Below are 15,931 nucleotides of genomic sequence, written 5' to 3' on the forward strand. Positions count from 1 at the left end.
AAAGATCACATTAGAGTGGCATGGTTAACGAGCTGATGGCAAAAGTAGCCATTTTTAAATCATTTCAACGCCTTGCAATGTTGCCTTGAAATAAAGTTGTCTGAACTTTTCAGCAGGATATGTATTCTAATTTTAACAATGAGGATTATTGCGTTACATTGATTGTTCGTTAAAAAGAAACGTCACAGAGAAGCAAGTCTCAGCTGGGTTCCACACGTGCTAAGGCGAATGTGGCGACCTTATTCACGCTGATACTGATAGAAATATAATTTCTGCACAGAAGGGAGGGTGTTAGACACATTTGTCTGCTGTAGAAAATCTTCTTCTACAAACACGACTACACAGTACTGTAGTGTGATTTTGTGCAAAATCTACATGCAAAAAATATGTCCGGTTGAGATATTAAATGTCCTCTGAAAGGGCCAGTCCGGTAGGACATGCTTGACCGCCGGAAAAGAATACAAATTTCGAGGCCTGTCTTGTGTTCTCACTCAGCGAAACTTGTTGTGCATTCAGCCGTCTGGCCGTTTGTTGTGCTATATGCCTATATCGCTTAATAATTAGTTATGCTATTCATGCACATTGCACATACTATCAACCCGTTGGAGCATGAAGCATAATATTGTCAACTTGTCAAGTATGTAACAAGCGGCTCGTGATGTCGTATTGTTTCATGACATTCACACGGTGGTCGGTGAGTCAGTGGATCTAATTTGTAAGCATGCGGCGTCTAATTTATTAAGCTATTGTTGTTGGCCAATGTATTCCGATCAAAGCGGGCACAAACAGTGCGCCATGTCTGCTTACGAATACGATGCCAAGATTCTTTATTGGAACTATGAAGCTACAGATGGCCGTCTATATTTTTTGCGTGAGGCTTTTCGCCGGAAAACTGTAAACAGTGTATTATAATTATGATGTCATTATCGTGATTGTAAGCCGCGGGAAATTTTTCGCTAAAAAACAGATTCCCGGGAAGCTAAACATTTTTTCCAGCCCTGATCTTCACACAGAAGTTCACCCACAAACCCCAACAAACCATATATTGCTGGAAAAAGGAGGAAACAAGCTATCCAAAAATATTTACTTTGTTAGGCTGGGGCAATCCATTAAGGGTTTATACCATTTTGAATTTGTACATAAAATCAACCGATTGTCTTCATTGCAGCTCAAAAACTCAAAAATGGCTAGAGGTAGGGACTTCAAACTGCATGGTGATCTAGTAAGGTATCCTAGCCATAAATTGATAGAGGGGATTTCTTTTAACTCTTTTATTTTTTTAAATAAAGAAAAATTCGTAATTGTTATGCATCAAGAGCAAATTTGACTTCAGGATTTGGTAATAAAATATTTATTACTCTGAATATTGAAACAAAACTCAATCATTATGTTCGCAAGGGCCTCCCTACTGTACATCTGTTAAAAATTGTAGCCAATTTTGACAAGTAGTTTTCTAGAGGAAACATTTTTAGTGCACAAAAACATGATTTTGAGTAAATCGCATTTGAAAAATAGAATTAGGTAAATTTAGCGAGCAAGTCTTTTAGGCGCAGACAGTTAGGTGCCGGTCAAATAGATGCGCACACTGTGGCGTCTAGATATTTAGGTGCGGAGCACTGTGGCGCCCGTTCGTTTAGGTGCTATTTCTATTAAAAGTCTGCAGATTGTATCAGCTTGGCAGGTAGGGCAATGCTTTTGACACAAAATGTTATATTGAACAGAAAAATATGTCATGGCTTCCGTGCGTGAAGCTACATAAACCGGCAATGCTTTTCACACAAAATGTTATATTGAACAGAAAAATATATTGTATTTTAATGCGCATGTTCGGCATTTATTTGTTGTTAGTCCAGGTTTGCGTCGGCGAAAGCTTTATCAATAAATTATTCAAGTTTCCAAACATGACTGAGTTCCCTTTTACTGAGTCAAATAATAACTACACTAAACATCAGTAAAAAATATCCCGTAGCCTATATATGTTCCAGCGGGTGGTAGGCTTGAGTGAAGAGTAACTTACTTTTCCGTCAAAACCCCGACTAGGTTTAATAACGAGCAAAGTCGCACCATTATGCTTGCAACTTGTAGCCAGGGTTCATATGCCCTATAGAAATGTATTCATGTAGTAGAGCGTTGTCTCATACGAACTCGCCACACGACCAATCCATCTCGAGTAGAATTGCGAAAGATAACAGAGTAAGTAAAGTTTCATCTGGCTGCAACCTGTGTTTAGGATGCATAGCAAATGTCCTGTAGAGATGTGTTAATATCAAGAGTAGTAGAACATTGTCTCGCAGCTCATCTGCACACACGCATTAACAAAACAACATATTTTTCTGTTCAATATAACATTTTGTGTGAAAAGCATTGCCCTACCTGCCAAGCTGATACAATCTGCAGACTTTACTAGGAATAGCACCTAAACGAACGGGCGCCACAGTGCTCCGCACCTAAATATCCAGACGCCACAGTGTGCACGTCTATTTGACCGGCGCCTAACTGTCTGCACCTAAAAGACGTGGGCTCGTAAATTGATGCCTTTGACTTTAAATGTGACTTTTTTGTTACCTTCCGTTTGAAGCCTAATGAGGGCAAATACGTAAAAACTGACTGCATATTCGGAATCTATGATAAATTTCCAATATATAGGCTATCAATAAAATAAAATAAATTTGAAATTTTTTTTTTCTAATTAGAACTGCCTCCTTAATCAGACGCCGTGTTTTATTTTTGAAAAAGAAAACCAAAAGTAAAGTCGAAATTTATAACTATAATTTGTCTTTTTTAGCTTTTTGATACTTGGTATGCTGCAGTAATATTCTGTGTTAATGATGTTGTGAATTGAACATAAAATGTCTAAAGATAAGAGAAAGCAGGTTTTTAACATATCAGTGGTTGGATTATCTGGAACAGAACAAGTAAGTTGTTTCTTTGACTTGTCAACATTTATGCTACAAATCTAAATTAATTGAATTAGGTACCAGTATAGAAAAATAAAACTTTGACTATTTTAACTTGAAAGCCTTGTGCAGTGGCACTCCTTTATCTTCCTTTTATCTATTTAGACAGCTTGTGCTGGGTGTTGTTCTCTGAATGACATGAGTTTGTAAGTTGTAAAGTATCGACACAGACCAAAATGGAATAATAATGCCTGTCCAGTATCCAGGGTGCAAGTCTTTTAGGCGCAGACAGTTAGGTGCCGGTCAAATAGGCGCACATTGTGGCGTCAAGATATTTAGGTGCGGAGCACTGTGGCGCCCGTTCATTTAGGTGCTATTCCTAGTAAAGTCTGCAGATTGTATCAGCTTGGCACGGAATGGCCCGTTTCAGTGAGTCCGATTCGGTGAGTCCTGTCCCTATCAGGTGGTTTTTTCAATTTTTTTTTTAAACTAATTGTCATTGCATTGTTATTATTCAAATTATCAAAACTTGACTGGCAGTTGACCTACAGACCCCACATCGAGTCACTCCGTGCCAAGGTTACCTCGCGAAATAACCTTTTGAGAAGCCTTGCAGGAACAGGATGGGGAGCCCGAGCAACAACCTTGCGTACAAGTGCACTAGCCTTGGTCTACAGCTCAGCCGAATATGCCTCAGCTGTGTGGAACCGCAGCAGACACACAAAAAAGATGGATGTATGCATTAACGACACCTTGCGCATCATCACTGGCTGTCTCCGCCCCACACGTACTGCTTATCTGCCAACGTTGGCTGGCATTGCTCCTGCTCATGTACGTAGGGAAGAAGCCTCTCACAAACTGGCTTTGCATGCAAGACTCGATCCTCAACACCTTCTCCACAGTCACTTCCAAAGAAATGGACTAGTCAAACCTCAATGCCTACCATCAAGACACCCATTCCATCGATATGCTACACAGCTTGTGGATAAGAACTTCAGCTGCATGGAGACATGGGCCCAGGAATGGAACGAGTTGCCACATATCCCTCCCCAGTTTTCAGTTATACCAGCACTCTCCATCCCTCCTGGAGCAGACCTCTCAAGAAAGGCATGGGCAGGCCTTAAAACTCGTGATTTTTTCCGGCAGCCATCGTGGCCTACGGAGAGCTCCTTCTCGGCGGCCAAATCTGCGTGCTTGGAGGCCAAAATACAATAACATTAGCACAAGCATAGGCGCCTACTTTTATTTTTGCACGGGGTGGCGGATAGCACAATATGGCAACCTAAAAACTTTCAAACTGCATGTTTTTGTTTGATTTTTACTAAGCGTGTTTCGTAGATGCAATTGTCTTTTCACACCTGATTTGTAGCTCGGTAATTTACAAAGCAACTTTAAAACAAAGTCTAAACTATCTCGGCCGAACTCTCATAAACAAACGGATAGCTTTATTTGAATTTCAACTTGCAATCAGATTTCAACATAAACTAGCAACGTAAACGCCCACATAGCTGCGGCACTAAACGTTTGAACTTATTATTGGAACTCGAGTTTTGAAGTGACGCAACGCTGTCAGGAAAGCGTATTTAACAGCAGCCAATCAAGAGATCATGGAAAACGCGTAAGGCAAAATGCGAAACACAAGGTACAAACTTAAAAGGCAAGTTCTCAAAAGAATTAAAAGTTTAAAGGCACGTTTCCAATGTTACAGTATGTCGTGAATTTTATTGTTACGTTGCTGCTCTGACACTTAACATTTGGCAAAAGTATTTTTGCGAGCAGCAGCTCTGTCAATCCAACTGTTACCGTAATCAACTGGTCAAGTTGTAACTGTGAAGCTTCAGCTTGATAAACATTTAAAATTAGGATGTGGTTCAATCGCTGTTGCGTCATGGTAGATCGCAAGTAGGTTTTTATGCGCCTGAGTGCACTAAACGATCGCTCCGCCTCGCAGGTGGTGGAAGGCAACGATAAGTATATTTTCACAATGCAGACCACGTTTGGAAGCATTAATGAAATTGCTTCATTGCTTGCCAATAGATCAAGCAGTTGCGACATAGTTGAAACAAAAATCTGTTTTTGCTGTTGAAAACTTTCCAGCTGTTGCAATTCCAGACGCAGAAGCGTTGGGTTTATGTCATCTTTATATGTGGCAGTGACATTTTCAAAAGCAGCTCTGTTCTCTTCCGATGCTTGATCCTTGGCAAGCAGAACTGTTTCCTTGTCATTGAACGTTTTCATGTCCTGCTGTGAATAACGTGACAAAAGTGAAGAAGAACACTGTTTAAATACGTCTAAATAAATGCTTTGGTAGTAAGCATCTATGGTAGAAAAAAACGGTTGCTGTTGCTGGTCATCGAAAGATCTTGCAGTACGTCTACCACGGCCACGCGGCAAAGATGGCAACTGCAAACCCATATCAACAGCTGATTTTTTACATGCGTCGAACAACGCAGATGCCTCACTTTCTGTTGCTGCATTCCAAGAAACTGTTGATGATACGGCTTCCAATAATTCACGTACCTTTCCGACATTGATCCCGCGTTTCTGAACAGCGATATGTACAGGGCTTAAAATAAGCAAAAGCTTTTGCAGGACACGCAAGGAAAAGTAAACGTCAAAATTCTCCATGGATAAAACATGGCTAATGGCATTGTTTCGGGTGACAGCATCCATGCCATCTTCTTTCGATGCTGTGTCAAGCCAATCTAGTATGACCTCATATTGGCCAAGAAAAGCATTTACGGCTGGGAGCTGCATTATCCAGCGTGTGGTACAGAGAGGGCGCAATGAAGGCGAGGAAGAAGATTCATTTATCTTCATGAAATCATTAAATTTCGCCAGTCTTTTCGGAGATGCTTTTATAAAATTAACAACAGCACCTAACACTGATATTGCATGCAGTCCTTGTTTAGTGGATTTGAAGCAATCTTGTGCGATCAGATTTACTTGATGACCTGCGCAATGCAAATAAAGCATAGCTGGGCGAGTTTCTTTAAAGCGAGCTTGCACACCTGAAAGTCTTCCTGCCATGGCAGCAGCTCCATCATACCCTTGACCTCGACAGAGGGAAAGGTCAAGGCCAAGAGAAGTCAATCCATCAGATATTAGCTTATGAAGAGTCGCCGCATCAGTGTACGGACACTCGATTAAACCGAGAAGTGATTCATGAACTTTCCATTTTTCATCTGTATACCGAACACATAAACAAAGTTGTTCTTTAGTAGTAACATCTGTTGTTTCATCGGCCATGATACAATAATACTTTGCTTGTTTGACATTAGCAGTTTCATTACGAAGCACGTTGTGAGCAAGCATTTCCAAAATTTCGTTGCATATTTCATGGCTTAACCATTTGTACCGTTGACGGTTGAGCCACTCCGCTACGTTTGAATTGTATTCTCCCAAGAGTTTCATTAATTCGCAAAAATTTGAGCGATCGTCAGTGTGACCACGAACAGCAATGCCTTGCCGACCAAGAAACAAAAGACAATTGAATACTGCTTTGATAGCATCACGATTTTGTTGCATTTTTTTACATGTCTTTTCGGATAAAGCAATTGTAGCTTGGAGACCTTGCTCAGAGACTAATTTTGCTTGTGTGCTATCCTTGTGAATACCACTATCCCTATGTTTTTTGATACCTTGTTTTCCTTTCTTCCAGTTACCATACCCAGTTTCTGTCCAAACTTTTACAGAGTTCTGAATTAATGGAGTTAACGACGCCACATTTACTTTGTTGTGCGAAATTGCCCATTTGCAAATCGGACAGAATGCTCTATCTTTGCATTTATCGTATTCTAGCCAAGGGAATTCGCTCTCCCACGATTTTTGATAGCTTCTCCCTTCAACAGCGATTATCCTGCTCATGCTTGGTTCTTCTACCTCCCTGATCGTGCTAACGCCTTCTGGCAGTGGCACACTTTCGTTTCGTTCAGGCGTTTGGTCACTTTCATGCTGGCTGAAATCCTGACTAGACGCAACAAAAAATGACTCAATGGAGGGCTGCAATTTTGAACGCTTTTTCGGTGGCATTTTTAAGCTGAATAAAACTGGTATGTCAGTGAAAACTTTTACTGGACGACTTTTCGTAATTTTTTCTATGATGTAACAAGCAACTCCTATGTTAGGCTAATAAATTCCCGCATCAGACTTTTACAAGACGACTTTTTCGTAATTTTTTCTATGATGTAACAAGCAACTCCTATGTCAGGCCAATAAACTCCCGCATCAGACTTTTACAAGACGAGTTTTCGTAATTTTTTCTATGATGTAACAAGCAACTCCTATGTCAGACCAATAAATTCCCGCCTCACAGTTTGTCACGCATTGACACGCAATATTACTTCATTAAGTAGATAACAAAGTAGAAATTAAAGCATGAAGTAGATGACAGTACACTCCAATTGAAATTGGAAAATAATTCAAAATCTTGAGTAATTGAAAAAGGTTGCTTTCATTATTGGAAATTGGCAGGGGGTGTAGCTTTCCTCGAATAGAATTATGTAAACGTCTAAATTTGCAGAACGTTAAAACTGCTACTTTACTAAGTGCACTTTTCAAATAAAACTCAAAAAGTTTCGAAAATTGCATTTTTTTTAATGAAATTTGAACATAGACATTCATTTACGAGGTGGAGCTATCAATCATCGAGATAATTTTGTTTCCAAGTATTTTATAGCTGTCATAATTGATAGCGATATTATGAGTAGGGATGCACAATACAGAATACCTGGCTATTCTAGAATATTCTAGAATACCTAATTTCGAATCCAGAATTTCGAATCTATTCTGAAATTACGCGGCAATTTTTTCCAAATAATATCGAAGAAATAATTGATGCCTGTGTTACTGTGAATCTATGATTTTTATCAAACTTTTCAAAAAATTTCAAACGGGAATCAAGCAGTAAAATATGTAAACTGAACATTCAAGAATACCGAACATTTCAAAAAAAATTACCGAAAAAAATTTGTTTTCAATGGTACTGGCAAGGCCCAAAGTCCAATGTTTCATTTATTTTTAATTTTTTTTAAATGACCAAAAAGTGCAAACACTGCTCGAGAATACATCACTATCGACAGCAATAACAAAAGCCACGCTACCACATTTGATGTTTTGAGCAAACTGCCTGATGTTTTGATGTTGAAATCTGATGTTTTGATAATAGTATATACAATATACATACATAATACATATATAGCCTACATACATAATAGCCTACAGTTAAATCGCCGCAGCAACAACTATTGCTCGATCAGCTGATTGCTAGTCTATAGTGACGTAGACTGTACAGTCGCACGCTTCGCTGCCCACGCCCATTCTCGTTTTGAAAGCTCTGACAAAAGCAGGCGCGGAATGCTGATCAGACCGCAATGGGGCAAAGTTTTATTGAAAATCGTTTTATGGTTAATATTTTAAACACAAAGAACGTGTACAATCGCCAAGTCAGGTTTTTCCTTTAGCATCCCTTTATTCTTCTACAGTCTACTGCTCACCAGTTCACGAATCTCAAGCGTGTGGTGTAAATCAATGCGCAGTACTGTACAACACACGTAATGAATCATTCGTGGCTGCACACACAAATTATCAAGCCTCGAAATTCGTTTTTGTTGACGGCAGACAAACGTGTCCGGTCTGAGCAGCTATATCGGCGGACAAATTAAGTCTCACGGTGGACACACCAGTTTTAGCGTCAATTGTCATGCTTAATTACTTCATCTTGATAATTCTTCGACATTTAAGAACTATAGCTACGGTTTAGAAGGCGTTTTAAAATTTCAGCAAAGTCACTCTGAAAGGCTTTCATCATACCAACGACATGCGCTTGAAGAGTCAAAGCGCCGTGTAGCTGCTAAATATGCCGCATACCTGGTTAACTTCCACCGAACGAGGTCGTGTGGCTTCTTGCGTCACAATGCTTTTTGTTACGCTGATTCAATGAATGTCATCAATTGTTGAATCAACGTAAAAATCGAAAGTTTTCAATGGAAGTTAAGGGATACAGTATTCACATTTTCTAGATGCACGCTAGAATGCGCGAAAAATTATATTCTCGCAACAATTGTTCGTGCCATGCAGTGACGATTTGTATCGCTAGTTCCTGTGTTATTTTTCGGGGGACAAATATGACCGATCTAGATGGTACTTCCCGCGGACATCACATGCTGTGTCGGCGGACATGTCTGCCGTGAATTTCGAGGCCTGAATTATGCACTCGTACGGGAACGCACTGCGTGCCTGCAGTTCTTATAACTGCGTGAACCATATGAAGGAAGAAAAAAGGGCGCTTGGAACAAACAGTCCATGATGAAAACAGTCGGCGCGCAAGACGGAAAATATCAACTTTACATTTGTTTAACGTCGCACACTGTTCATTTAACAGATTTATTTTCGAATCCTGATATCCGAAAAGAAACTGCAAATGCAATTCGAATACATTGAGATTCGAATCTCTAAGATTTGATATTCTGTATTGTGCATCCCTAATTATGAGCAGTTTAAAAATTTTCAAAAAATATTTTTGAGGGAGGCAATGGAAAGATCGTATGTTATTGATTAATAAATCCCATTGTAAACCTAACAAATGTAACAATGACTAATGACAAGTAACAAATAAAACAATCGCAACAACAACAAGGAAAAAACTCGTAGCCACATGTTGCGTAATCTTCACGTAGCTTGCTTGATGTTACGCGAGTATCATGCTTGTGACAAAAACAATCATTTTCTTCGCAATACTGTATTGGTTCACCTCTTGCTTTATGTTGACTTGAAGCGAAAACCAATGATCAAAAAAAGATTTGAACATCCGTTCAAATTACATTTATTTGCAGTAAGTAATGTAATCTAAACGGGGTGGCTGCCACCCCGCCACAACGGTTATGGGGTGGCGTGGCCACCCCTTAACCCCATAAGTCGGCGCCAGTGAGCACAAGTAAATAGCATTAAACTTGCAACAATGTTAAAATGATCACTTAGCGTTGTTGAAGTCTGGGCGACGTCCTGCAATAGAATCGTTGTACCACGCATTAAATGCTTTATCGGGATTGTAATCCGGTATTGCGGGACCATCTAACGACCCTAAATTGTTTTAACTGCTCGCAGCGCAGTAAATTGTTTCAACTGCATACCATCTTTCATAAAACCTGACCATTTATTCCGTTATGATGTCACCATTGAGAGTGTGAAGTCACTAACCCACAGCGTTCTCAACTATGAAGACACGTGTTTTACCCAGGGATGTCAACTAACCTAGTTCTCCTTTTTAACAACGATTCAATGTCCCACAACATTGAATCGATATAAAAACGACAATATTGCCAGCTGATGTAAATTAGCACTTCGGATTAACACTTCGTTAAAATAAACATCGGGAATTGCAAACAAGACTTACAGCGCTGGTGATCGCAGCTGGATATATTCAATACAACAGTAGTGACTATGATGCGCTGACCTAATTCTGTGTCACTCTTTGATAGTACATATTTTCGACATTTAATTCACGATCATTCTATTGCGAAATTAAATAATTGGCTAGAAGAAACCGGCGGCCAAACTTGGCCGACGGAGGAGGTAGCACAGGCGGTCATTCAAGCACTACTTAGCGGCCATGGCCGCGATGGCCGTCGGCTGCTTTAAGGCTTGCATGGGTTACATTGAACAGGATCAGATGTGATTTTGGCTGCACTGGAGCTAATCTGTTTAGGTGGGGGTTGCATAATACGCCGATATGTGTCTGCGGAGCGGTAGAACAAACAATGCAACACATACTCCACGAATGTTCCATCTTACGGCCCCCAAGTGGAATTATTGGTATTCGACAACTGGACCCAACTACCGTATCTTGGCTGCACGAGGAGGCATTGCCAATCTAAGCTACTACAAGTCAAACGAGAGAAGAAGAAGATTGCATTGTTATTGAAAGAAATGACAATGTTTAAATCAATAATTTTATTTTACCAAATGCCGTGCTCAATAAAGAACTTGATAGATGATTACACCTATGCTAGGACATCACAATGTTTTCTCAAAAAAAGAAAAGAAACGGATTTCTCTAGCTCAGCAGCTCAAAACCTACAGTGCTACACACTCAAATGTTGTGTTGCTGTTTTTAGTTATGTTACATTGGCTTTGCGATTAGTTTAGTTTCATAATCAACACATTTTAATTGGTCTTTACTTTAACTTGTGTGATGTCATATTTTAAACTATTTTTTTTATGAGTATTTTGATTTCCATGAGTGTCAGGTATCGTTTTGTCACTTTAATTGCAAGCATCAAAAAGAACCACTCTCCCAATCCTTGGTAATAGTTGGTGAAAACTGTAACACACTTAGTACTACTTGCTACTACTTGCTCAAGACAAAATTATGCTTTTTGTCTTGAGCTGACATTGGAGGCTGCACTCAAGAACTTATTTGGTCAAATAACAGCAAGAATAAATTTGTTTGAAATGTTGTTTTTGCAAAATAATTGCACATATGATAAGTTTGGTACCACTAAACTGAATTGTCTTAATCATGCTGATGATTCACACAAATAATTACTGAAAAGAATATTAGATTTTTCAATTTTTAATGAAAAAGGGTAGGAAATTTACTACTGATGCAAATCTAATGCCTATTCCGCTATGATTGTTTGGTAAAAAAGTGCCATGTTTACTATAGCTACAACTATTCAACAGAAATAGCAATGGCAATGTAAACACAAAAACCGCTTACCCAAATGATCACTACAAATTTCCTAAATATACAGAAGCCATTGCTGGATTTAAGAAATCACCGAATCGGTTTTCTCCAAAAAAGGCTGTCTCTGTATTGGGATTTTTCCGAATCAGCCTCTTCCTATTAGATTCTCTGAAACGAGCCATTTTGAAGTTGTTGAACTCAATATGGAAAACAAGAAATTATATTTTGAAAAAAATATTAGGCTACAAACAAAAAGTTTATCGTTTATCATTTTGTATGATCAACGGCCTTTTTTAATGACTCCGACTCCACAGCCCTACTAATAATGCCATGTTATAACTGGTCCAGTAATCTTTTCACTATCATTGGTTTATTATAGATCAAAGGAAGTAGTGGAGTGGGTAAGTCATGTCTTTGCAATCGCTTTGTCAGAGAAGAGGCCGATGCTTACTATCCTGACCACACCTCAGTTCTAAGCCAGTCAGATTTTGGTGGACGAGTTGTGAACAACGATCACTTTCTTTACTGGGGAGAGGTAACAAAACAGGTGAGTCTCTGGTTTAAGATGTTGATTGGTGGTATAATATCGTACATTCACAACAGTTGCATCACAACAAACACACTAACACAGTTTGGATCATTATTTATTTTTGACACTTTAAAACTAAGATAAATTATATTATACATGAAAATTATAACTTAATCCAATCACATTAAACATATTCAATTTGGGTACAACTAGCTTCAAGTAAAAATTCTAGACGGTTTTCTTTTCTCACTACGAACCACAATGAAGTAACTGTTGCATCAAAATCGGATTTCAACTTTTCTGGTCATTTCTTTGGAATGAACTAGAATCTATTGAAAGTTGTAGTCATAATGGTTGGTACAATACATTTGCTTCCACCTATTTCGCTTTTCTATTTTATATCAAGATATGTGTGACTTAGTTTGAGATTGCTTTTTTCGTCAGGTGATTGTCTGTATCGATGATAAATGTAATAGGCTTTTACTTGTATTGCTCAATGGTGTTAATTAATTTGACAGGATGATAATGAGTTGGATTACAAGTTCAATGTTATTGAACAAACTGAGTTTATTGACGACCAATCATATCAAGCACATCGCTCGTCATCCAATCAAGTTTACTGTAAAAGGAGTGCCCAGACAAAGGTAGGCCACAGCTTTTTGTTGTTGGAGCTTGTTTAAATGAATAGCCTATCTACAGTATATAGTTGTTGAATATTATTCTAGGAATAAATTGCGGCAAATGCAAACAAAGTGCTCAATGCAGCTAGCAGAGCTAATAATTACAAAAAACTAAACTGGTTATAGTGGGTAAGTCATGTGCTACCTATTGTTTTATGCTAGGTGGCCTAGCAATCGTTGGGCACAACACTGAAAAAATAAAATAATAAGTAAACAGGAAAAAGTTGAAGTACTACCAATTGATGGAAAGCAATCAAGTAAAACCGTAAAATTCGAAGTCCAAAATTGTTTACCTGTAAAAAATAGCTTAATATATAATATGCGTGTAACTGCAGACAGTGCACACCGTTTTCGGAATGGCCCGTTTCGGTGAGTCCGATCCCTTAACAGGGAATTTTTTTAATTTTTTTTAAAAATTATTGGGTACCGTAGCCTAATTATCATTGCCGTTTTAGGGTTTGGGGTTAGGGTTAGAGGTTAGGAACTCACCGAATCGGACTCACCGAATTGTAGCAGACCCCACCATTTCGACCTTCCAGTCTCGTCAGTGCAGTGTTTACACTGGAATGGCCATGAAGGTATATACCTCCATGTGACATTTTCCTATTTGTGGTACGTAAGCATCAAAAATAGTACTACTGCCAAGCTTGCCAAAGTGCTCAAACTGCAAGCAGTGAGCTTTGCGCAATGCATAGCAAGTGCTCCCAGTAAAGTGCTCAATCGGCGTAAGCCAAGAGCGTCAATAAACAATATGCGTATCGAAATTGTAATATCACAAAAAGTGGGTAATAATGATTTAAAAACAAAGGCGAAGGTATAAGAGGGTTAAACTATATACATATAGTTTTTTAATTTAGATTTATGTTTGTACCTGCATTTTGAAAGTGTTTCGTCTCTTTTGTTGATGCATGAAGAAGGATCTGCTGTTGCAATGAAAACTTTTTCTGTGAGGCACAAATCACACCTTCTTGATCCACATCTGTATGGCTTTGAACTGGCGATTATTTTCCATTTGATTATAATTTTTTTCCTATGATTTTCAAAGACCACTTTACATGGTTTCAAAATCTTGTTTTGAATTGATCTTCTCTGAGACCAAATTGTTCAGAGTTTGAATGAATGATGGTAGCTTCATAAACAACACAGACAACAAGACAATTTCCTTTCAAAGGGCAACTCGTTTTACCTCGGCAATTTTACTGTTTTGTTTCGGAGGATACTTGATTATCATTTAAAACATTACAATTGTGGCTTTGTATGTGATCGGAAACGTTTTGCATGCACGAATAGCTGTGTCCGATAGTGTTGCGGTTAAACAGTTTGAAATATTTGTGGTACGGCGTGAAATTTTTTTTACGAGGAATACTGTTTTCCAATATTGGATTAGTTGTGTTGAATACATTACATATGCAATACAGGACTGTCAATCTTTCAGTCTGGTTTATACAGTGTTATAATTTTAGATATCTTCTGCTGAAAAGATGATGTACATTTGCACTGACCAACTTGGGATTGAGTCAGACTTTGAAGCGAAACCTATGTCGGATGGAAAACTTACCATTGATGGCTTTGTGCTGTGTTTTGACGTGAGCTTAGTCACCAACCGTTCGATTGATGACCAGGTATATTGCAGTCATTGTATTAAAAGTTTTGAGTTTATATCTTTGATGCTGTCTTGACCAAGTTGTACCGGTATTATTAAATAGGGTCAAGCGGGGTCAAATGGCATGCGGGGGCAAGCGGGCCATTCTGTTACTCTGTTTAGTGTTTACTTATTAAATTTTTTTCCCTACTTATTCTTTTCTAAAATCGGAACGTAATAGCTCATTTTAAACCTGCTTTCCCATAGATTTGCATCATGTAAAACAAACACAGATCTACATTTGGAAAATATACTTCAGATGACACAAAAAGTGGCCAAAAAATGTGAAAATATTAAAATTTGAAAATTTACCAAAAAAACTTTGGTATACCACAAAAACTAATTAATCTGGAATGAAAATTTACTGACCAGCATACACCCCAGAACGCTGAATTAGTATGTTGAAAATATTAATAGTCCCACTTTTTTACTTTTTGTAATTTTTCTGTTTAAATAAAATGGGGTCAAATGGGCCACATTGGCTTTTTGACAAGTTATAGCTCACTTGCATAACATTTTTAATTCTATTTAATTTATATGGTATTTTTTAGGTAAACAGGCGTATTATTACTATTAGACATAGCTGTTGGTTGCATGATTAGCTCTAGACATGCCTTTTCTCTTTGAGCAAAAAGAAAATAGAAAGCATAAAACTGAAAGTGGTAAAGGCTTTGAAAAGTCCAAGATTTGAGAACCCTTGTAAACGTGCCATTGTGGACTTGATGACTGTCAATAGGAAAGAACTGCAGGACTTCATCACAGCAAACAACACACGCTTTTTAAAAGTTACTGAACTGCATTTTGACTTTTTGAGTCAGAACCCAATGACACCTATATTGCTACAAAATCGACTCTACTTGGCATGAGAGTTGTGAATGACATAACTGAATGTGGTGTGGCGAATACAATTTTCTGCACACCAATGACAAAGAGCAAAAGTGGTTCCTCCTCATGACAGTCTAAAACTTCAGACAGCTGTACCCAGATAGGCATAAGTCTACACCAGGGGTGACAAACCTTTTTGTGGTCGCGGGCCACTTTGTCAATTGCACATGAGTTATCGGGCCACACAACTTTTTAATCGTAACCTACTATGAAATCTTTTAGAAGCGACTCAAGATATTATTCATGAAAAGTAACAAACGGCAGATGAAAGTAATAAAACCCACACAGTTGAAATTATCTTACGCAGAATCGAAACATACAACAGTAAAAAATAAAAGCAAATCAACTTGAGCAAAAAGGATAGAGCAACAGTACGCCTACTTGCACTGATATCGAAGACAGTTTAATTTTCGAAGCGTTTGCTTTCATTTGAGTATGATTTCTTCTTTTTTTGGCTCTATCTTTTTGCTCAAGTTGACTAAATGTTTCGACCATTATGCTCCGAAACAACAAATCAGTTAATAAAATTTCTTTTTCAAACAACAAACAAAAGCCCATGCGAATCATACAGCTGAAGCTATCTAATGCAGCATTGAAGCATAAAATATTAAA

At 38.4% G+C, this 15,931-nt stretch overlaps 1 protein-coding gene and 1 pseudogene across 1 annotated transcript in view; one reads left to right on the forward strand and one right to left on the reverse strand.

Annotated features, from left to right (window-relative positions):
• Window positions 1-2,787: 2,787 nt before the first annotated feature.
• The window catches only part of LOC145769602 (rho GTPase-activating protein 5-like), a 67,129-nt gene continuing 53,985 nt past the window's right edge, over window positions 2,788-15,931 (forward strand). The window contains exons 1-4 of the mRNA XM_082581270.1: window positions 2,788-2,915; window positions 11,963-12,130; window positions 12,631-12,756; window positions 14,256-14,414. Of these exons, the coding sequence (XP_082437396.1) occupies window positions 2,850-2,915; window positions 11,963-12,130; window positions 12,631-12,756; window positions 14,256-14,414 (519 nt within the window). The 5' untranslated portion in view covers window positions 2,788-2,849. The remainder of the gene's footprint in view (window positions 2,916-11,962; window positions 12,131-12,630; window positions 12,757-14,255; window positions 14,415-15,931) is intronic.
• LOC145775373 (zinc finger MYM-type protein 1-like) lies at window positions 4,645-6,764 on the reverse strand (annotated as a pseudogene).

This window comes from Aplidium turbinatum, chromosome 1, assembly GCF_918807975.1.
Source record: "Aplidium turbinatum chromosome 1, kaAplTurb1.1, whole genome shotgun sequence".
Lineage (NCBI taxonomy): Eukaryota > Metazoa > Chordata > Ascidiacea > Aplousobranchia > Polyclinidae > Aplidium > Aplidium turbinatum.